The sequence below is a fragment of the Pezoporus wallicus genome, unplaced genomic scaffold (genome assembly GCF_028554395.1).
Source record: "Pezoporus wallicus isolate ANWC-B61680 ecotype Strahan unplaced genomic scaffold, APGP_CSIRO_Pwel_v1 contig_5261, whole genome shotgun sequence".
NCBI classification, from domain to species: domain Eukaryota; kingdom Metazoa; phylum Chordata; class Aves; order Psittaciformes; family Psittacidae; genus Pezoporus; species Pezoporus wallicus.
This window is the reverse complement of record NW_026642423.1, coordinates 8,318,587-8,341,130: the sequence shown is the minus strand read 5'-3', so window position 1 is coordinate 8,341,130 and position 22,544 is coordinate 8,318,587. Positions and strand designations below refer to the sequence as shown.

At 42.3% G+C, this 22,544-nt stretch overlaps 1 protein-coding gene across 3 annotated transcripts; it reads left to right on the top strand.

Moving 5' to 3' along the window:
* Positions 1-2,715: 2,715 nt before the first annotated feature.
* On the top strand, positions 2,716-22,384 carry LMLN (leishmanolysin like peptidase). Of its 3 annotated transcripts, none has more exons than XM_057430084.1 (17): positions 2,716-2,997; positions 3,385-3,482; positions 3,613-3,643; positions 4,143-4,225; positions 4,679-4,796; positions 5,670-5,848; positions 6,413-6,518; positions 6,772-6,866; positions 7,737-7,854; positions 9,083-9,190; positions 10,949-11,025; positions 14,464-14,574; positions 15,320-15,449; positions 16,022-16,181; positions 16,897-17,027; positions 17,805-18,015; positions 21,066-22,384. In XM_057430084.1, the coding sequence occupies exons 1-17, from the start codon at positions 2,824-2,826 to the stop codon at positions 21,158-21,160; spliced, it is 2,025 nt and encodes a 674-aa protein (XP_057286067.1). In that variant the 5' UTR covers positions 2,716-2,823; the 3' UTR covers positions 21,161-22,384. The 3 variants fall into 3 exon arrangements, with proteins under 3 accessions (XP_057286067.1, XP_057286066.1, XP_057286068.1); XM_057430083.1 differs by having other exon boundaries at positions 15,317-15,449; XM_057430085.1 differs by lacking the exon at positions 17,805-18,015 and having other exon boundaries at positions 15,317-15,449.
* Positions 22,385-22,544: the final 160 nt, after the last annotated feature.

The window sequence follows — 22,544 nt, the reverse complement described above, 5'->3', positions numbered from 1 at the left end:
GCTAATGCCAACCTCATGAAGTTTAACCATACCAAGTGCAAGGTCCTATACCTGGGTCGGAGCAATCCCAGGCACAGCTACAGGTTGGGCAGAGAAGAGATTCAGAGCAGCCCTGTGGAGAAGGACTTGGGGGTGTTGGTTGATGAGAAAATGAACATGAGCCGGCTTCAGTATGTGCCTGCAGCCCGGAAACCCAACCTTATCCTGGGCTGTATCAAAAGGAGCGTGACCAGCAGGTCAAAGGATACGACAAGGGGTAACAGGTTCAAACTTAAACAGGGGAAGTTTAGATTGGATATAAGGAGGAAGTTCTTTACTGTTAGGGTGGTGAGGCACTGGAAAGGGTTTCCCAGGGAAGTTGTGAATGCTCCATCCCTGGTGGTCTTAAAGGCCAGGTTGCAGAGAGCCTTGGGTGACATGGTTTAGTGTGAGGTGTCCCTGCCCATGGGAGGGGGGTTGGAACTAGAAGATCTTAAGGTCCTTCCTAACCCTAACTATTCTATGATTCTATGATTCTATGAGTTTGTCTTCTGGTCAGAATTACTGATTTGTAGAGGGTCATCTACAGGTGCATAACTCAGTTACCACGTTTAAAGCACTTGAAAACTTTTAAAATTCTGTGAAGCAAGTAAATAATGGTATTCGTATATCTTTTGAAGCTGTACATTTAATTATAGTTACAATCTTACAACTGCCAATCAAAAGCCATGTACACTTGTTTTTAATGAAAGTAGTTTCAAACAGCTACATTGTGTTACTAAGTGTCCTGGTTTCGGCTGGAACAGAGTTAATATTCTTCCCAGTAGCGGGTGCAGTGCTGTGTTTTGGCTTTAGCCTGATAACAGTGCTGGTAACACAGTAGTGCTTTAGTTATTGCTAAGTAGTCTTGACCTTGCTCAAGGACTTCTCAGTCTGTTGTTCTGCCGGTGAGGACGGGCACAAGAAGCCAGGAGGGAGCAGAGACAGGATACCTGACCCAAACTAGCCAAAGGGGTATTCCATACCACAGCACATCATGCTGTACTATATAAACAACTGGTATATAAATTGGGGACAGTTACCTGGAAGGGACTGATTGCTACTTTGGGCCAGGCTGGGTATCAGTCACCAAGTGGTGAGCAGCTGTATTGTGCAGCACCTGGGCTTTTTTTTCTTTCTCTCTTTTTATTATTTCACTTTTCATTATTAGTAGTAGGATTATACCTTATTTTAATTATTAAACTGTTGTTATCTCAACCTGCAGGCCTTACCTTTTTTCCATCCCACTTGGGGGTTGGGGGACAGTGACCAAGGGGCTGCGTGGTATTTTGAACACACTTCAAGTAGATGTGTTGCTTTATGTTTGAACGTCTTTATGTCACAGGGATGCTATGAATAGTGAGAAGCAGAAATGGCTTAAAAGACAAAACTGTTTTCTGGTATTGTCTGAGTAACAGATTTGTATACAGACTCTAGGTGAAATTATTCTTTCTTAGTCCAAAGGAGACCTGCGTTGCAACTAGCTGCCATGATGTCTTAAAACCCCACCAAGATGTTCTTATTACCTGCAAAGGGGGAAAAAACACTTAAGGTATCTGTAGGTGACAGGCAGCAATGTAAAAAATTTCTTCTCTTCCTAGCAGATGCCTGTGCAACACATGTCCTGCATAAGTTCCCATTTAAAGCAAAGCAGAGTTTAAGCCAATCCTGCTTTAATAGATTTTGCTCCCTGTGAAAAGGTGAGGATGCTTTTCTCCCTTTTCTGCCTGTTTGGGTGCTTTTCTGTATTTTGGAACTAGCCAGAGCAACTAGACAGAGAACTGACAGTACCAGGCATCTACCAGCTTCTCCCCTGCTGCCACAGAGCTACTGGGTGAGCCAGGACACACCACCTCCTATCTGCATGGCCCTCATTATAATTGAATTCCCTTGGAACACAGCAGGAGCTGCAAGATGAAGCACTATACAACCCCAGACAGTTGTTATCCCTGTTGGTGGTGTTAAGAGATTCTTGACTAGTTTCTGTACTAGAAATGTAGGGATACTTTGTACAGAGTTTGGGGGGCTGAGAAAAGGGCTGCATCACATAGGAAGACTGAAATCTCAGCTCCAGACTCAAGTGCTGGGGTGGGCTGGCTGCAAAAGGACTTTGCTTCCCAGCTGTAGGATTTCAGACTCAGAGCCTGGAGAAAACTCCTCTAGGTGCAGGATTCCCAGAGACCAAGGAGCTCGGTCTAGGTGAGAGAATGAGGGGCCTTGCTGAGCTGGGCACTGGCTTTTAATAGCAGCAGGGCAACCGAAGCTCTGTGAGGCTTGCAGCAATGTGATGCACAGCTCCCCTCAGCACTGCATAGACCCAACTGGATTGCTCCACAACAGTGCATTGTGCCACACCGCATCCAACCGGATTGCACGGCGCTGCATTGCGCCACCCAGCACTGCATCGCCCTGTGTTGCCCTGCCCCCTAACCACACTGCTGTCCACCACCCAGCACTGCCTTGCCTCACAGGCACCAACCACACTGTTGCCCCGCACCACTGTGCAGGAGGCTCAACTGCAGAGCACTGCACTGCACTGCACTGCATTACGCTTCCCTCGTGCTGTACCGCACTGCACTGCGCTGACCCTGCAAACGCCGCACTACGCTGCACTGCACGGCTCCGAGCCGCGCGCCCTCCGCCACCTTCGCCTCACCCCCTGCCCCACCCCTCGGTGAGCTCCTCCCAATCAGGAGCGTCCGTCGCCTCCGCCCCACCTTCTCCCGCGCTCCCCGCTAGCCCATTGGCGGGGACTACTACCGCCGGCGCTGCCTCCATGGCGACGCTGCGGACGGGCAGTCGAAGATGGCCGCCGAGCCGGGCGATGGGCGCCTCTGGCCGTGCCGCTCTTGGCGGCCGCTGCTGGCAGCTTTTACCGCCGCGCTGCTGTTGCTGCCGCTTCTGGGCTGCGGCCGTGTCGCCGCCCTTCCTCCATCCTCTTCCTCGTCCTGTCACCACCGCGTGCCCAGCGGCGAGGAGGTGGGGCGGCCGGCGGGTTCCTTAGGCTGCTGCGAGGGGCTGGGGGCGAAGGGTCCCCGCCCGCCCGCCCGCCCGCCCGCCTTCCGCGGGCCGAGCTGTGCGGGTCTGGCCGCTTGGCCCCCCCTTGGGTGTGGTCGGTGTCAGCGCTGGTGAGGGCGGCGGAGCGGTGCGGTGCGGTGCGGTGCGGTGCGGTGTGGTGTGGTGCGGTGCGGTGTGGTGTGGTGCGGTGCGGTGTCTGCCTGACCGTCCCGGCGGCGTGGGAGGAGAAAGGGGGGAAGGGGCTTTGTGTAAAGACGGACAAAAAGGTGCTCTCGTAGGTGGGGAGGAGCGGGAAGCCCCCACTGATGTGGCTGTCCTCCTCCAGCGGTTTCGTCCTCTCCCTGACAGGTTGTCTACCAAGTCCCTCTAAAGGAAAATCATGTCTTGAAGAGAAACGTGGATCAGCAGCTAAGAATTAACATCACCTATGACAGAAGTGTTGAGGAGTGAGTATAGTGTTGTGACATTCCAACACCACCACCCCCACCCTCCCCCCCCCCCCCCCCCCCCGGCCGCCACATATCTGAGAATTAAAATCCTATTAACTAAAGCTTGTTTGTTTTGTTTATAAAATAGTTTGCTACCTGAGAAAAGACACCTTATAAAGGTATGTCATATTTGCTTCCCCTTTTTGTTTGTACGTACTTATTACAGGGATGCTAAGCTTAGTGCAAATTTAGTTAAAGGCTTTGTATACCAGCAATTTCATATCCTCTAGTCTGGGAGACTAAGGCTTTGTATACAGATGATGCCTCTATTTCAAATGCTTCCAGTATTCTGTTGAATGTTGTTTGACAGGTGTTTGCTACACCCCAAGATGTAAAGGTTTCAGTGGGCAGGATGTACATAGTTTTTGAATCCTCTTTGAAGCTGTGCATTCAAATTAGTGCTGGTTCTGTTCTCATTTTGCCATCCTAATACAAAATAGTGAAATATTTGGAATAACAGAATATTGGAACTGAAACAAAATATTTCCTAGCATTTGAACTTCTTAGGAAGTCTGGATTTTTGCTATTCTGCTCTACCATATAACTTGGTAGTTAATGATTTTAAGGTGAGTTATATCTGCACTGCTGCTGGGTGACTTTTATTTTTGTTCTATTCAGAGCAAACTTTTTCCACAAGCTATATCTTATTTGGAGAAGACATTTCAAGTGCGCAAATCCACGGGTACTATATTACTAAGCAGGTACATGAAACTTTGTTGAAAATCACTTGCTATATTTGATGTTTAACATTGCATTGTATAGCCTTTGAAATGGAAACGGCAGCGTAAGAAATGCCCTCCTGAATCAGACCAGTGGCCCACCTGACCCAGTGGTGGTAGCAGATGCTATTTAGGGAGAACACACAAATCTGCCTACTTTCCATGGTCAACGTCTCCATGTGTTGTATCAGAGCTGTTAAAGGGTATACATGCTGCTGGTTTCCTTTACACATACCCCTATTTATTAACTTGTTCCTAATCTCTCTTTAAACATGTGGATACTCCAACTGCATTGTCTTCCAGAGCAGGGTAACTAACAATTCTCACTGTAGAGTTGCATTAAATACCTGTATTTGTAGTGCTGTTGGGTGCTGTAAGACTATTCTACAGTCTAATAATAAACCAGTGCTGACTGTCCTTCATGTTTTATTGAAGGCAGTGTGCCACAAACCAATACTTAAGGAGGAAAGCGGATCCTCACAGATACTGCCGAGGAGCCTGTGCAGACCACACAAGGTGTGGGCCAGTTATAGTTCCTGTGAAACATCTCCAGGTAAGCTAAGCCATCCAAGTGCTTCTTAACCTTTGAAATATTATTGTTTGTGGAAATTAATTAAAAAGCTAATATTACTAACTGTGCAGAAGTGACCTTTTTGTGGGGGATCACTACGTTCGAGTGGCAGAATAGAACAACTTCAGTTACTGGGATTTTCTTTAGTTTATTCTGTTCAACCAAAAGTCAAATAAAACTGGACTGTTTACTGTTCTCTAAGCCTGTGTTATAGTGAATTGTACAAAGAGGATGAGGTTCAAAGCTTGTTAAATTACTGCTACTCACTTTGTAATTCACCTTAGTCCATGAGTAATTTGTCCGATTTTCCCAGAATTAATAATAAATTCTGATTTTTTTTTGAAGACCATATTTTAAGAGGTTATCTTCTGAACCAGCAGCACAGTGCAGGAAATGCTTCCAACTTGTTCTTTTGCATGAATTTTTAATTCAACCACAGTATGTGTTCAGTAGATTTCTTTCTTTCTCTTATCTTGAAGTTTCAGCTACGGTATTACAAATGTACCATGCTACATGTGAAAAGCAGTTATGACTTAGGTATACTATTTCCGTGAGCCAAGAATTTTTCAATTTGTAGGAAATAAAGGGTGCTAGTTTTGGGATATCTGGCTCTGTGGACCTTTATTTTTTTTTTTGTTTCCTTCAGAAGCTGCCCCCTTCCTGGTGTGTAATAAATAAAAAAAGCTAGTCATTTGAAAGTTGGCTCTGGTTTCATTTATGGCCCTTGCAGGGAGTTTTCTCATTTCTGATTGCTTACAATGGGATTTATTCTTGACTTCAAACTAATTGAATTTTGTCATGCAAAATTTTGATTATTTTGAGTATTTATATTGTTCCATTTGAATATTGTCAAAGCAATGCAGGGTGTGCAGTGAAAATGAATGGCACTGTGGGCCCACTGGCTTACCTGACCAAGAAGGGGTTCGAGACGCTGACTTTGTACTTTACGTTAGTGCTCTCACTACTGAAAGGTGTGGCCATGAAAATATCATTGCATATGCAGCCTACTGCCAACTGGAAGCTGAAATGGACAGGCAAGTATTCCCTCTGTTGCAAACTCTTTTTTTAAATTAAGCTTACAAGTGTTTTAAATTGGTTAGATGTGGAGTTTTAATTGCGCTGCATAATACAGTAAAGTAGAAATCGTTAGTGAAATAGACAAGTGCTGTATTTATGTAAAACCACAATACCATCAAATGGTGTTTAACTTGCAAAGCTGAAAGGCATTTAAGTCAAAGCTAATCCTCTGTTGTTACTGTCTAAACTTTATCTCAAGATCCTGTTTCTGTTGAAGTGAATGTCGGTTGTAGTCATTGTAACACTTTATACCTCTATAGTTTGCCTCAGCTAAAATTCAGATCTCTTACACAGGATAGCACCTGTGCCGAATACTGACTATAGAGATTGAACCCATCCCCTCCCCATTTCAACTGACAGCAGTACAGTTGCTGTATTTTTAACAGACATTTTAGAAATTACTTGGGAAGTTGTTTGGAAGCACTCATTTTTATTTTAAACCTTCTGCCTCTTCAAGTGAGTATCATTTGAATTTTCTAGTATCTTACTGAAAACAATTTAATTTTAAAACTGTCTTCCAGGCCAATAGCAGGATATGCTAACTTGTGTCCAAATATGATTTCAACACAATCTCAGGAGTTCGTTGGCATGTTATCTACAGTGAAACATGAGATTATCCATGCACTGGTAAGGGTTGATGTTATAAAATGTATTTCCCTGAAATCTGTGCCTGCTTCCTCATGTACCTCCAGCTTGTTGCCAGAGAATGATGATTGGTGGAGGAAAGCCCATTCTTTGCCTCCTTCAATTTGTGTTAATTGCCTTGAAATGTGGTACTTCCAGTTTATCTGTGGTGGGTGTGATAATTCTTTCATGGCATTTGACTTTGCATGTGAATGTCTTACCAAAGGTTTCTGTGTGCTTGGTTTTCTACTTGAAGGGTTTCTCTGCTGGACTGTTTGCATTTTATCGTAATGATGATGGAAAACCTCTGACAGCAAGATATGCGGATGGACTCCCTCCTTTTAATGAAAGGTATTTTATTTTTTGAGACTGCTCTGTACTCCCATTGAAGGATATTTTCACATTTCCTTTTTGGAATGTATTTTTGCCTGTTGAAAATTCCGCCTGATTCCATTTTTAGAATTTTTTCCCTTTATTATGTTCAAACATTCATGTGTGCTGTTTTTTTAGTCTTTCTTTACATTAGCAGTAAGCACTTGTATTATCCACATGTATTACAAACTAAGGCAGGATTTCATTTATCAGGAGGCTTGACGTTAAGCATTAAAACTATCCGTGCTTGAAGTCTGATGCTTGCTGAACACCTTAACTAAATTGAGACTTGTATTTTCTGTAGTCTGTCTAATGTCAGTGCAGTTCATTTTTAAGACATATATCAGTCAAGGTTTATAGTTACGCAGAACTGACTGCACGCTGCAGAATGTGTGTAGTCTATTGTGTGATTTTTCAGACTTGTTACTGAAGAAATTTTTTCTTCAATAACAATTGTTATTCAATTTGTTTTCTTCATTAAGTTGATACTGTAGAAGTGTTCCAGCGATTTATGGAGGTGGGAGGGTAGAAAACTTTTAATTTTGTTGACCTTTTTTATAATAGCATTTCTGAGGATTTTTATTTTGTTCCTTGCACTTTCAGTAACTGCACAAAATACATCTTGAGTCTACAGGTATCTTTTTAATAATCTTTGGCTTATTAAGTCAGACATATGCATATAATAAATGCATATCTTGCAAAGGAGAAATGTTGCATAATAAATTTAAATTTTGGAAAGCATGAGGAAGTGCAGAAATTATTCATGATTCTGTTTCTTACAGAGATAATTCTTTGCTCAGTAGTATGTATTTGTGGGAAAGATGTGTAACCAGAATGTTGTTCTTACAGTCTAGGTTTGTATCAGTGGAGCAATAAAGTCATTCATAAAGCAGTGAGGTTATGGGACATACGTGGGGGAAAAATGCTGCGCCATACTGTTTATCTTCTGATAACACCTCGTGTAGTTGTAAGTGTGAATAAACTTTAAATTTTAAACTTTGTATGCCAAAGTTACCATCACATTCTTGAGTCATAAATATTTCTTCTTTAGGAAGTAATAACCTAATAATGAATACTCTTTCCCTGACAGTATAATTAGTTGAGAGGGTAAGATTCAAAAGTGAAGTGGAAAATGGTTTACAAGGGCATGAAATAAATAAATTGACATAGTAAAGAGACAATTAAGGGACTGGGAGGTAAGCTATAAAAGGTTAAGAAAAACTGATGTTGAATAGATTCCTTAATCCTACTCTTTAGATTAGTCTTCCTACAAGTTTAGACATCTAGTTGCCTTAACAGATACTATTGTCACTGTTTTTTCTCTTTTGTAAGTTCATCCTATTTTCTACTTTTCTCTTTAAAAGCATTGCTTTAATCTCTTTCTAATTTTATTGATTACAAAATAATGCAGCGAACGTTTTGTCACATTTAAAAAAGAAATTCCTCAAGTATTCTTGAAATCTGTCTTGCTTCCCCCGCCCCCAAGGGAACATATGCTTAAGCTATGCTTGGATTGGAAACAAGTTACAATGTTAATCATATTTGGCCACAAATAATCTTCTTGTTTGTTTTACATGTAACCTAGTATATAGAGCAGACTTAGTTACCCCGTTTTTAAAATTGGCCATGCTGCACAAACTCGCCAGAGCATGTAAAGGTGCTCTTGGATAGTGCCTCACTGGCACTACCAAGAGTGTAGCTGGGCTCCTGACTGTGAAAGCACAGAGTTCTTGTGATCCCTCTGAAGGTTTTTCAGATATCTTGCAGAAAACACTCCCCCCATACAAAACTAAGTGGCACATAGAGATTCCTAGTAGAAAAGTGTTTTTTTATCTGAAACATTTGGCAGAAGCAGGGTGATAGTGTTCCTATGCTGTTCGCTTTTTTGGTTGTTTAGGTTTTTTATGGTTTTAAGTGAGTGCATGCCATTCTCAGCTAATTCCATTGGTGTTTTAGTCTTGTAACTTTCATCATGTATTTCCAGGAGATAAGTAGACATATTGTTAGACTTGGTGCTGGGTTACTTGCTGGCTTACTCAGCTTCTCAGTAGAAGTGTTTTTATCCTCAGAGGAAATCAAGATGATAGAAAAAGAAATGCTAAAATGCTTTGAAGAGATAATTCTAGAACATGAGGACTGTATACAGGTATCCATCTCAATATTATGAGAGTTGATCTGAAATGTTTTTCTTCTAGGAAGAAGCTCGAAAACATTTTAATTGTCCAATTCTAGAGGGAATGGAGCTTGAAAATCAAGGTGGCATGGGTACCGAGCTCAATCACTGGGAAAAAAGATTGTTGGAGGTTAGTGCTGATATTAGGAATGGGGTGGGGGTGGGAACATCTGTTCCTCTGCGTTTTTTTTTAGGTTTATAGTGGAACCTATTGGAGCCTTGAAAAGCAGTTGTATCAAATTTCATCCAAAAACATCACAAACAGTACTAAGCTAAAAATACTTAAACATCCAATTTCTAGATAAATCTATCTTCTTATCTTGTTGCTAAGTCTCAGAGTATGAGTTTGAGGTAAGATGATTACTGAAAGACTTAATTTCTCTTACTTTTGTCTGCCATTTGCCTTTTTGAGAAAGTATGTTTCTTTTTCTTAGGAAAAAGGGATAGTCCTTTGAGTAATTTCAACTTTGTCACCCTCTGCCTCCAATATTTGATTGTTCTGCCTATTCATTATCTTGACTTAATCTTTATTCACGTGCCCTGGGGTTAGCATTTGCTATCTCTACTCCAGAACCTCATCTGATCAAGGAAATGCTTTTCATCCTGAAAACACTTTTCATTTAAGCTTATTTTTATTTATAACTTTGTAGTGTGTTTGCAGAGATACACTTTCTAGTTACTGTTATATGCAGTGAAGTAAACAAGAAGGTAATGCTTCAGCACAGACCTGTTTGTGGCAGTAATCTTGAAAAATGTGTTTTTCTTGAGGCCAGAATTGTTAGCTTTTCCTGATTTTCAGTAACCTTTAGTGTGGAACAGTAGTTTAAAGCCAAATGGAAAGACTGCCATTAGAATGAGGATAATTCTAAGGGCTGAATAGGATTGACATAATAATAGGATACTATTGCTAGTCTCCTTTCTCTGGAAATGTAGAAACTTTGTATCTGGAAAGTAACTGGTATAGTTTGGTTTTGGTCTTGATCAGGTTCCTATTGGAGAAAGCAAATTTGACACTACTAATTTGCTAGTGGTAACTCCTCCTAATTGCAGTAGTGGACAGGAAAGGCTGGACAGCTACATGTTTTGAAGAAACAATAGAAATGAGATGAAGTTCAGTAGTAGAAATCCCAGAATTGTGTAATTAAGGGTGAGTGACTTTTGTTGTAAGCCTGAAGCTTATCAGATGGAAATGACTGAGCAGGAAAAAAGACGTGGGTGTTACAATTGCCAGTTATAAGATGATTAAGAAACTAACTAGGAAAATGTGACTGGAGTTGCTCTTTTGAGGATGGCGTGGGCTTGCTTATTTTTAAAAGAGGTGGAAAATTCAACTGCTGCTCTAATAAAGCTTTATTTGGAGTGCTGTATTTCTTGAGTCATGTGAGCTATGCTGAAAAGGACTACTAGAAATTGTGTGGAAACTAAAAATCAGTCTTACACAAGAAAATTAAATGAGCTTGGCTTTCATCTTGCCAAAAGGAGACAGAAGACCTGGTGTGATTGCTGTTGATAAATATGCTAGAAGAGAGAAGAGTTTTATTTTGCCTAGAGAAAAACAAATACACATTGGTCATGGATAAGATTTAGCGAGAATTTGGAATGGCATTTCTGACTTATAGAATCATAGAATCCTAGAATAGTTAGGGTTGGAAAGGACCTTAAGATTATCTAGTTCCAACCCTCCTGCCATGGGCAGAGGCACCTCACACGAAAACTTTGTAGGATGGAGTAGGGAAAGGAGTTGCACTTTTGATCACTTTTATGGAAGAGGTTGGAATTTGGTTGTCAATAGTAAGAAGGGACTGGAAATAAAATCCTTTTTCATAGGAAGCATTTTCTTACAATAAGGCTTTTCAATGGCTTGCTAATAGTAACTGGTGACTTTCAGAATGAAGCAATGACTGGATCCCATACGCAGAATCGAGTGTTTTCCAGGATCACCTTAGCCTTAATGGAAGATACAGGGTAAGAATTAATATGGATGGGGGGAGGTTGGAAGGAGGTTGTTTGATTTTTTTTTTTTTTTTTTTTTGTACTTGATTTTACTTGGAATTGATGAACTTGTGCTTATCAAACTGCAACACAGTAGATAATGGGTGTATATAAGCATTGCATTATACAAGGATGTAAACCTAGTATGTTCATTTTTCTTTATGTATTTCAAAATCCATCTATTCTTAATCTAGCCTTTAATATTTGGATTGGATTGCAATGCATAGTACTGTTTGTAATATCTCTTTACTTTTTTCTTAATATAAGTCTTCTATGTTAGAATAATAGAATAATTAGGGTTGGAAAGGACCTTAAGATCATCTAGTTCCAACCCCCCTGCCATGGGCAGGGACACCTCACACTAAGCCATGTTGCCCAAGGCTCTCTGCAACCTGGCCTTTAACACTGCATTCACAACTTCCTTGGCAACCCATTCCAGTGCATCACCACCCTAACAGGAAAGAATTTCCTCCTTATATCCAACCTAAACTTCCCCTGTTTAAGTTTTAACCCATTACCCGTTGTCCTCTCACTACAGTCCCAAATGAAGAGTCCCTCCCCAGCATCCTTGTAGGGCCCCCTTTAGATACTGGAAGGCTGCTATGAGGTCTTCACGCAGCCTTCTCTTCTCCAGGCTGAACAGCCCCAACTTTCTCAGCCTGTCTTCATACAGGAGGTGCTCCAGTCCCCTGATCATCCTCGTGGCCCTCCTCTGGACTTGTTCCAACAGTTCCATGTCCTTTTTATGTTGAGGACACCAGAACTGCACACAATACTCCAGGTGAGGTCTCACGAGAGCAGAGTAGAGGGGCAGGATCACCTCCTTTGACCTGCTGGTCACACTCTCCTTTTGATGCAGCCCAGGATACGGTTGGCTTTCTGGGCTGTGAGCGCACACTGAAGCCGGCTCATGTTCATTTTCTCATCAACCAACACCCCAAGTCCTTCTCCACAGGGCTGCTCTGAATCTCTTCTCTGCCCAACCTGTAGCTGTGCCTGGGATTGCTCTGACCCAGGTGTAGGACCTTGCACTTGGCATGGTTAAACTTCATGAGGTTGGCATCAGCCCACCTCACAAGCGTGTCAAGGTCCCTCTGGATGGCATTCCTTCCCTCCAGGTTATCAGCCGAGCCACACAGCTTGGTGTCATCGGCAAACTTGCTGAGGGTGCACTCAATCCCACTGTCCATGTCAGTGACAAAGATGTTGAACAAGACTGGTCCCAACACCAATCCCTGAGGGACACCACTCGTTACTGGTCTCCAGCTGGACATTGAGCCATTGACCACAACTCTTTGTGTGTAGCCATCCAGCCAGTTCTTTATCCACCGAGTGGTCCATCCATCAAATTGATATCTCTCCAATTTAGAGACAAGGATGTCGTGTGGGGCAGTGTGGAATGCTTTGCACAAGTCCAGGTAGATGACATCAACTGCTCTACCCCTGTCCATCAGTTCTGCAGCCCCATCATAGAAGGCCACCAAATTGCTCAGGCAGGATTTCCCCTTAGTGAAGCCATGCTGGCTGTCACCAAGCACCTTGTTGTTTTTCATGTGCCTTAGCATGCCTTCCAGGAGAATCTGCTCAAAGATTTTGCCAGGCACAGAGGTGAGACTGACTGCTCTGTAATTCCCCGGGTCATCCATTTTCCCCTTCTTGAAAATGGGGGTTATATTTCCCTTTTTCCAGTCATTGGGAGCTTCACCTGACTGCCATGATTTCTCAAATATGATGGCCAGTGTCTTCTCAACTTCATTCGCCAGCTCCTTCAGGACCCTCGGATGGATCTCATCAGGTCCCATGGACTTGTGCACATTCAGATTTTTAAGATGGCCTCGAACCAGTTCCTCTCCTACAGTGGGTGCAAGGTCTTCATTCTCACAGTCCCTGCATCTGCCTTCCAAGACTTGGGTGGTTTGGTCAGAGCCTTTGGCAGTGAAGACCGAGGCAAAGAAGTCATTCAGAACCTCAGCCTTCTCCAAATCCTGTGTAGCCAGTTCTCCTGAGAGCTTCCTGAGGGGCCTACATTCTCCCTAGTCTGTCTTTTATTTGCTACGTACCTGTAGAATCCCTTCCTGTTATCTTTAATACCTCTAGCTAAGTTTAATTCTAACTGGGCCTTAGCTTTCCTAACCTGGTCCCTAGCTTCCTGGACAACATCCCTGTAGTCTTTCCAGGCCACCTGTCCTTGCTTCCACTTATTATAAGCTTCTTTTTTCATTTGAATTTTCCTCAGCAGCTCCTCATCCATCTAAGCAGGTCTCCTGGCCCTCTTGCTGCACTTCCTTCTGGTTGGGATGCAACACTCCTGAGCTTGGTTGAATATCAACCAAGAGTCTTGGATCCCCCTGCCCTCTAGGGCTGTATCCCATGGAACCTTACTAAGCAGGTTCCTGAAGAGGCCAAAGTCTGCTCTTTTGAAGTCCAGGGCAGTGAGTTTGCTGCATGTTCTTCTCACTGTCCTGAGAATCTTGAATTCGACCATCTCATGATCGCTGCATCCAAGGCTGCCCTGGAGCATCACATTTCCAACGAGCCCTTCCCTGTTGGTGAGCACAAGGTCAAGCATGGCACCTCTCCTTGTCGGCTCCTCTATTACTTGCAGAAGGAAGTTGTCTTCCACACAATCAAGGAACCTCCTGGACTGCTTGTGCCGGGCCGTACCATCCTTCCAACAGATGTCAGGGTGGTTGAAGTCACCCATGAGAACAAGGGCCTGCGAGCGTGAGGCTGTTCTATAGAGTGCTTCATCCGCAGGCTCTCCTTGATCAGGCGGTCTGTAACAGATCCCCACAGTGATGTCTCCCATAGCTGTATTCCCTTTAACCCTGACCCACAAACTCTCTGTGGACTGCTCACCTGACCCCAGATAGAGTTCCATACTCTCCAGCCTATCCCTAACATAAAGGGCAACTCCCCCTCCCTGCCTGCCGGGCCTGTCTTTTCTAAAGAGCCTGTAACTTTCCATTCCAACACTCCAGTCATAGGAGCCATCCCACCATGTTTCTGTGATGCCTATTGTATCATACCCCCGTAGACGTGCACACATCTCTAATTCTATAAAACCTTCTGCATCTATAAATCCTGTAGAATAATTTTTAAACTCTTCTTGCAGATCAAAAGCATAATTTGTCAAAAATTTTGTCTTCTTGTAGGCTGTGTTCCTCTGAAGATCGCAATGCATTGCTGTTGAAGAAGCAAACAATGCAAATTTCTTTTAGTTCATTGTGACTTGAAAAATTGTGAAATTGCAATATATTTTGTTATAGACAGAAAGGGATACAGATTCCCTTTTTTTCTTCATTTGAAGACCTTGAGGCATAGTTTGAAGTTCTTTGAATTGTTGTTTTATTAATCAGAACACTATTTTTTTTTAATTAACTATGTTCTCATTTCAAAATGCCTTTGCAGCTGGTATAAAGCAAATTACAGCATGGCAGAGAAACTAGAGTGGGGACGCAATAAAGGCTGTGACTTTGTGATGAAGAGCTGTAAATTCTGGATTGACCAAAAGAGACAGAAGTAAGAATACGATCTTTTTAAAGAAGAAACTCTGATGCTTGTTTACGTTTGTCCTTCACATGCAACTCAGTAAAAAGAAGTAGAGACAGATTAACAAGGAATGCCCTCTTAAGTACCTTCAGGATGCACCCAAGAAGGAGCACACAAAATGTATTAAGAGCAGAAGTATCCCACACAATAAAAGCAGAGCCAAACATCTTGTAGTGTAAGCACATTCTACACTTTAAGAGGGCTATGATTTAGAGAGGAAAGAGGGACTTAATCTGGAGTGTTTGCTATCTTATTTTGTCCCTGTTAATTGGAAATGCAGCCTATGTAATTTTGCGTTACTGGATTGTACTTAAAGCCACAGAAGATGATGACAGGCATCTTCACAACAAAGCCTTCTGAGAGACATCTTCAGCACAAAGCCTTCCTTCTTTCTTTGTTACAGTACTAGTAAATTTCTAGGACACAGCTGTGTGGCGGCCTGTTTTGCTTGTATGTTTTAGGTTTTTTCTTTAGAATTTACAAAGCAATGCCATTAAAATTAAATAGGTGCATTGTAACTTTGGTTTGATATTCTTCAAATTAGAAAGGTCTAATAAAAAGACAAATAATAATTAGCCTCCAGAGAAGAAGTGAGAGCTTTTATGTTTGATTGACCAATGTGGCGGAGAGTGGGAACAGCCTGACTTGACAGGCTGCTTAGTTAAATTATGAAAAGCAGTTACACTGATCTAATGTGATTTTTCTTTTTGAGGAGGCAATTGATCAGTCCATACTGTGACACTTTGAGGAGTAATCCTTTGCAGCTAACCTGCAGGCAGGACCAAAGAGCAGTAGCAGTGTGCAACTTACAGAAGTTTCCAAAGCAGTTACCTCAGGAATATCAGGTATAATGAATCTTGCTTTGGCACATAACTAACTGTTTTAATTCTTGTGCTTTGCAGCCAGGTGATTATATTTGTTTCATTTTTTTAATTCTGAACTAGTAGACAAGAGTAGATATTGTGAAAAATGTCTTCTTAGTATATTATAAGCAGCCTGAAGGCTGGAAAAAAAAGCCTTGTGATCTTAATAAAGCAATAAGGATATCGCTTGGCCATCTAACCAAATATCAGATGGAAATGTTTCTGTGCAGCATAAGTACCCCAGAATGTTTTCTTAGAGTTATTTCTTCACCCAGTCTGCTGCCTTGTGTCACTGCACGCTAAGAAATTTGTTCTTTTCATGCTGGAGAATGCTATGACTGCAAAGTGGGGGGAGGGGGGGGGGGGAAGAGGTGGGGAGTGATACATGCAACTGTGAATCTTTCTGCATTATTTAAGTATTCTTAAATACTTCTGGCTCATCTGTTTCATAGGTATTGTAAGTTATTAACAGCATTCCTGCAGCGCTTGGTTATATATAAAATGTTGTTCACTTGTCTTTGCACAAACTGTTCACTACCTGTTTTGTTTTGCAGTATTTTGACAGTCTTGATGGAGTACCAGCAGAAGAGTTGCCTTATTATGGTGGCTCAGTAGAAATTGCTGACTATTGTCCCTTTAGTCAAGAATTCAGTTGGCATTTAAGTGGTGAATTTCAACGCAGCTCAGACTGTAGAATAATTGAAAACCAACCAGGTCAGTTTTCAGGACTTCAGTATGGTATTTAAGAGACTATGTCTGTTAATCTGGAGTGAACTTGCTATATATCCTAATTAATTTGATGTGAAATTAGTTTTACACTACTAGCTGTGTAAAAGTTGTGCTGGGATGGGAAGCGCAGCACACCTTATACACACAGGAAGAAAACGCATCCAATACAAGAACTGAACAGAAATTAACTCCAAATGATCCAAATATAAGACAAAAGGGGGGGGGGGGGGTTGGTTGGCTGGGTATCTTTTTTAAGTCTCTGAAAAAATAATTCTGTTCCACCTCTGTGTGGTTTTTCTCAAGGGAAGAAGCATTTCAAATTACCAGGTCACAGGCTTGTCTCCTAGCATAGTGCATGAATGCTCAATATTGCAGAGCTCCAAAATGCTGTAGGGTGTTACCTAGCTGTGCAATTGTCTCAGACCCAACCAAACACTCTCTGCCCTCCAGCCAGCAATCACAGCTGGCACTCTCTGTGGGGCAAACACACCCACATAGTTCTGATGGAAAATACTGGCTTCTGTTTCTTCCGACTTCATATTCAAGGCAGGATAATTTCCAAATTGATAATGATTAATGGTCTGAAAGATTCCAGCCTCGAATTGCCTGTGGAGACACTGACTAGTTTTAGTATATTAAATTGATGTGAATTTTCTGTTCCCCTAGTAAGTTGCAATTTACTATATTCTTTCTACCTTAGATCCTACCAAAAACTATGGTGCAGAGAAGTATGGACCAAACTCTGTATGTCTGATTCAGAAATCTGCTTTTGTCATGGAACAGTGCAGGAGGAAACTCAGTTACCCTGACTGGGGTAGTGGATGTTACCAAGTACATTTATCTTTTTTTCTTTTTTTTAATTATGCTAAAGGGAGAAGTCTGGCATAAAATACAGACTATGACAGTTAGAACTTTGCACCTGGATGCTGTACATTCTATTCTCTGCCTTTAATCACTAGATTATATGGCATGCTTTGAAAATAAGTATCTTCTAAGTGTTTTATATCTATCTTCTATTTATAACTATCTTCTAACTATTTTAGACCTGTAGTTTAGATCATGCATCAGGTTACATGTATGACCACTGGGATGGTTTGTGTGTTACTTCCAGTCTTGCTATTGGCTTCACCTGTCTTACCTGTGTGATGCTTTCTCTGCAGCTAAGTACGAATACTTACACTGGAATCTTCTTTTGTTGAAGCTTAATGTTAACTAGTCCCTCTGATTTTTTTTTTTTTCAAAGGTGGAAAGTGCTGTGCATGTCACTTACTTTTCATTATCCTCCTTATCTTCAGGACTACCTTACTAAAGGTGACACTTTCAACAACAGCACAACTCTAAAAAAGTAGTCCTTGGCAGAAGCTGGATCTTACTCTGGTTCTCAGTTAGTGAGCTGCATAATTGCAGAAAGAGTACAGTCAGTCCTTTAAAGCCTCCTTGAACTAAATACTTGCTCTGGATGCGTTAAAACACTTGCAGCTAATCTATGCTCTATAAAACCAAGAGTTTGCTGAATGTAATACTAACTTACTGAAAGAGCCTCCAACCCCCAGAACATTTTTCGGAGAAATCATAATACAGACTTGACTTTCATTCTTTTATTTTAAGGTTTCTTGTTCTCCACAAGGGCTGCATGTGTGGGTCAAGGACACGGTGTACTTGTGCAGCCGCTCAGGTCAGGTGTTAACTGTGAGCATTCAGATGAATGGCTGGATACACGTTGGAAATCTGATTTGTCCAGCCTGTTCAGACTTCTGTGACTCCTGTCCCCCAGAGCGGGATCCTCCAGCTTCTAATTTAACAAGAACTGCACCAATTGGTAGGTTGCCTTATTTGCTGAAGTGAAACTCTATAAAATGTCTGAAAACTCTTAAGAGTTTGTGTCAGTCCTGACTGTGAGGGAGCAGGAAAGGAGAGCCGTGGCCTGGCTGTTCTAAGATCCTAGATACAGGACTTAAAGGAAGAAGGCAAAGGCGCCCTGCTTCTTGCTGTGTAGCTGTGCAAGTTAGTGGTTAACGTAAGAGAAATGTGTCTGAAATGTAATTACTTTATGTCATGTCTCCTTCTGATCGTTATCCCAGAAATCCAACTTTAGCCTAGCAAGTCACCAGAAAATCTGAGCTGGTTTTGGAAAGCCATATCATTATTATAACCTTCAAAATTAACACCTTGCTGGAAGGTGAGCTTCCCACTGACAATGTTAATGCTGTAATCCCGGAATATGAAAGATTTGTCAGTTTAATTTTTTGATGGAGGAAAAAGGCTTGATTTGAGGCCTGTAGGTTACATTTTAGAATGAGAAAACGGTAACCTAGGAGATTCACATTTTTTGCATCTATTTGAAGTCATGCTTGGCGTTTCTCTCTCTCTCTCTCTCTCTCACACACACACACACACACACACACAATCATAGAATGATAGAATCGTTAGGGTTGGAAAGGACCTTAAGATCATCTAGTTCCAAGCCCCTGACATGGGCAGGGACAGCTTACGCTAAATCATATCACCCAAGGCCTCGTCCAACCTGGTCTTGAACACTGCCAGGGATGGAGCATTCACAACCTCCCTGGGCAACCTATTCCAGTGCCTCACCACCCTAACAGGAAAGAACTTCCTCCTTATATCCAATCTAAACTTCTCCTGTTTAAGTTTTAACCCATTACCCGTTGTCCTATCACTACAGTCTCTAATGAAGAGTCCCTCCCCAGCATCCCTATAGGTCCCCTTCAGATACTGGAAGGCTGCTATGAGGTCTCCACGCAGCCTTCTCTTCTCCAGGCTGAACAGCCCCAACTTTCTCAGCCTGTCTTCATACAGGAGGTGCTCCAGTCCCCTGATCATCCTCGTGGCCCTCCTCTGGACTTGTTCCAACAGTTCCATGTCCTTTTTATGTTGAGGACACCAGAACTGCACACAATACTCCAGGTGAGGTCTCACGAGAGCAGAGTAGAGGGGCAGGATCACCTCCTTCGACCTGCTGGTCACGCTCCTTTTAATGCAGCCCAGGATACGGTTGGATTTCTGGGCTGTGAGCGCACACTGAAGCCGGCTCATGTTCATTTTCTCATCAACCAACACCCCTAAGTCCTTCTCCACAGGGCTGCTCTGAATCTCTTCCCTGCCCAACCTGTGGCTGTACCTGGGATTGCTCCGACCCAGGTGTAGGACCTTGCACTTGACATGGTTAAACTTTATGAGGTTGGCATCAGCCCACCTCACAAGTGTGTCAAGGTCCCTCTGGATGGCATTCCTTCCCTCCAGGGTATCAACTGAACCACACAGCTTGGTGTCATCGGCAAACTTGCTGAGGGCGCACACAATCCCACTGTCCATGTCACCGACAAAAATGTTGAACAAGACCGGTCCCAACACCGACTGCTGAGGGACACCACTCATTACTGATCTCCAGCTGGACATTGAGCCATTGACCACAACTCTTTGTGTGCGGCCATCCAGCCAGTTCTTTATCCACCGAGTGGTCCATCCATCAAATTGATGTCTCTCCAATTTAGAGACAAGGATGTCATGTGGGACAGTGTGGAATGCTTTGCACAAGTCCAGGTAGATGACATCAAATGCTCTACCCCTGTCCATCAGTTCTGCAGCCCCATCATAGAAGGCCACCAAATTGGTCAGGCAGGATTTCCCCTTAGTGAAGCCATGCTGGCTGTCACCAAGCACCTTGTTGTTTTTCATGTGCCTTAGCATGCCTTCCAGGAGAATCTGCTCAAAGATTCTGACAGGCCCAGAGGTGAGACTGACTGCTCTGTAATTCCCTGGGTCATCCATTCTCCCCTTCTTGAAAATGGGGGTTATATTTCCCTTTTTCCAGTCATCGGGAACTTCACCTGACTGCCATGATTTCTCAAATATGATGGCCAGTGTCTTCTCAACTTCATTCGCCAGCTCCTTCAGGACCCTCGGATGGATCTCATCAGGTCCCATGGACTTGTGCACGTTCAGATTTTTAAGATGGTCTCGAACCAGTTCCTTTCCTACAGTGGGCCCAAGGTCTTCATTCTCACAGTCCCTGCATCTGCCTTCCAAGACTTGGGTGGTTTGGTCAGAGCCTTTGGCAGTGAAGACCGAGGCAAAGAAGTCATTCAGAACCTCAGCCTTCTCCAAATCCAGGGTAGCTAGTTCTCCTGATAGCTTCTGGAGAGGGCCCACAGTGTCCCTAGTCTGTCTTTTATTTGCTATGTACCTATAGAATCCCTTCCTGTTATCTTTCACATCCCTAGCTAACTTTAATTCTAACTGGGCCTTATGTGTATGTGTGTGTGTGCATGTGTGCGCGCGTGTGTGTATATATATATATATATACGTAAAGATTTTTATCTCTTCGAATTTACATGTGTGTCCATGTTTTTCTTAATCCACACAGCCATGAGGCTTACTTACCATATGGACAGACTCCCTGATTCATGTATTGGGGTTTCCACCTCCCCTTTTTTATCACTCCCTTCAGCTTGCTGTTTTTGTGGTTTGGGTACTTACACGACTTACAGCCATACAGATCAGAAGCATTAATAAAGTGGTCTTTTGAGAGTCTATGGTTTTGAAATGTTGCTTCTCCCCATTCATGCCATAGGCAGCTTCCTTCACTTGCCTTGCCACACCAATAAATTTTTCTCATTTCTTCTCCTAACTGCTATTAGTGAATGAATGCAGAAATTTATTTAATTATGAGGAGAGTAATCATGTTATTTGGCTGGTTTGAGTTCTAGCCTTGAAACCTAGAATAAATCAATGCAGATTACCACAAATATGGTTTTGCTTTTTGATGTTTTTTAGTGTTCTCTTTGTTATTCTATCATCTCTTTAAATATAACATTTATAAGTTTTACTGTGTTTTGTTTTTTGTTTTAGACTTATGCTCCTGCTCATCTGGCCTGGTTGTAACCCTTTGGCTGTTGATGGCTAATTTAATTCCCCTGCTAACAGGATTATTTCTCTGCGCATAGAGTTAAGCATGGGGCAAGAAGCTCTTCCAAGATGATACATCATCATGTTGCACTCCTTATTATGGAGCATGGAGGTTTTTTGTCTCTGTAGGCAGCTGTCTTCTGCTGAAACTCATCTCTCCTGGCAAGTATCGGTGCAGACAGTAGCCATGGAGGTGCTGACAAAAGCAGATAGGGTCTGAGAGGAGAAAAATTTACCTTGTCGTCTCAATAAGTGCCAGTATTTTCCTGGATTGCAGCCTTTGACTTACCTTTTTTTTGAGGCAGTAACAAGATGCACTATGCCAACCGCATTACACTAGCTGGCAATTCGGTCAAGATTTGAAACAAGAACTCTTCTGTTATAGAACTGAGGGTTTGGGGTTTTTTTGTTATGACCTCTGTGTGACGGGCAGCAAAGCATCCTCAACTAGAAATATACCTCAACGGTTTAGTCAAAAGCCATGTAAAAATCAATTGTCACCACTGCTAATAACCCAGGCCTGAACAGGTGTGGGGATTTATTTTGTGGTTTTGCCAATTTCTACAAATTATGGTGGGAAGAAATAATTTAATAGAGTAGACCTAGTGGTTGGCAACTGTCCCACAACTGGATTCTGCAGCCTTGAGGCTTCTCAGAATTCATACTAGTTTGCAGTGAAGCGGCTAATTCTTGGGGTTCACTTAAACCTTCCTAGGTGCACAAAGCAGAATTTCAGACTGGTAACCAAGACAAATCTGGAAATCCCATTCTCATTTAGTATGTGCCAGTTCTACTGTGAAATCGAATACATCAGATGTTTGAATATTCTCTTGCTAGGCAAAGGCATTTCAGCGCTGACACCCAATCTGTAAAATTGGGGTAGGATTTCTGGTTGTTTTTCATTTTGTTGGTTTGTTTCTTAAATAATGGCATTTTTTTTCTTTTAAGTTGTATGAACATCAGCGCAGCTGTTCTTACTTTTTGTTGAAGGGCAAACGAGTAGCAATGGCAGCTATAATCTTACAGGACCATGTGAGTTCTCTAAAACAAAAATGGTATTGCGTATGTAAAGAAATATGTCTTTAGCTTTTTTTTCTTCCCTCCACTTTTTTCTTGAACATATAAATACTATGGATTGAGTATTTGTAAGAAGTTGAGAATTGGATGTTTTGAAGCACATGGGGGCACAGCTTGGTACAAAGTTAATCACTCGATGGACAAAATATGTCAGAGGAAGGAAAGGAGCAAAGTCTGTCTACCTAAGGACACTTGTAAGGATGTTTGTTTTTGTTTCTGACTCTATAATGTAGAGCAAATAATCCTGTTTGGGTTTTTTATTTAAAGAAACCCTTACAACACCACTGAGGTGAGTAAGCTGCAACCTAAAACTGTCTGAAGGCATCGCAGTCAAGAGAATACCTT

Coding starts and splice junctions, on each gene's coding strand:
- LMLN (XM_057430083.1), top strand. CDS start 2,824: ATGGCCGCCGAGCCGGGCGATGGGCGCCTCTGGCCGTGCCGCTCTTGG. Junction 6,519..6,771: donor ATGAGATTATCCATGCACTG/GTAAGGGTTGAT, acceptor TTCTACTTGAAG/GGTTTCTCTGCTGGACTGTT. Junction 14,575..15,316: donor ATTGACCAAAAGAGACAGAA/GTAAGAATACGA, acceptor TTTCTTTTTGAG/GAGGCAATTGATCAGTCCAT.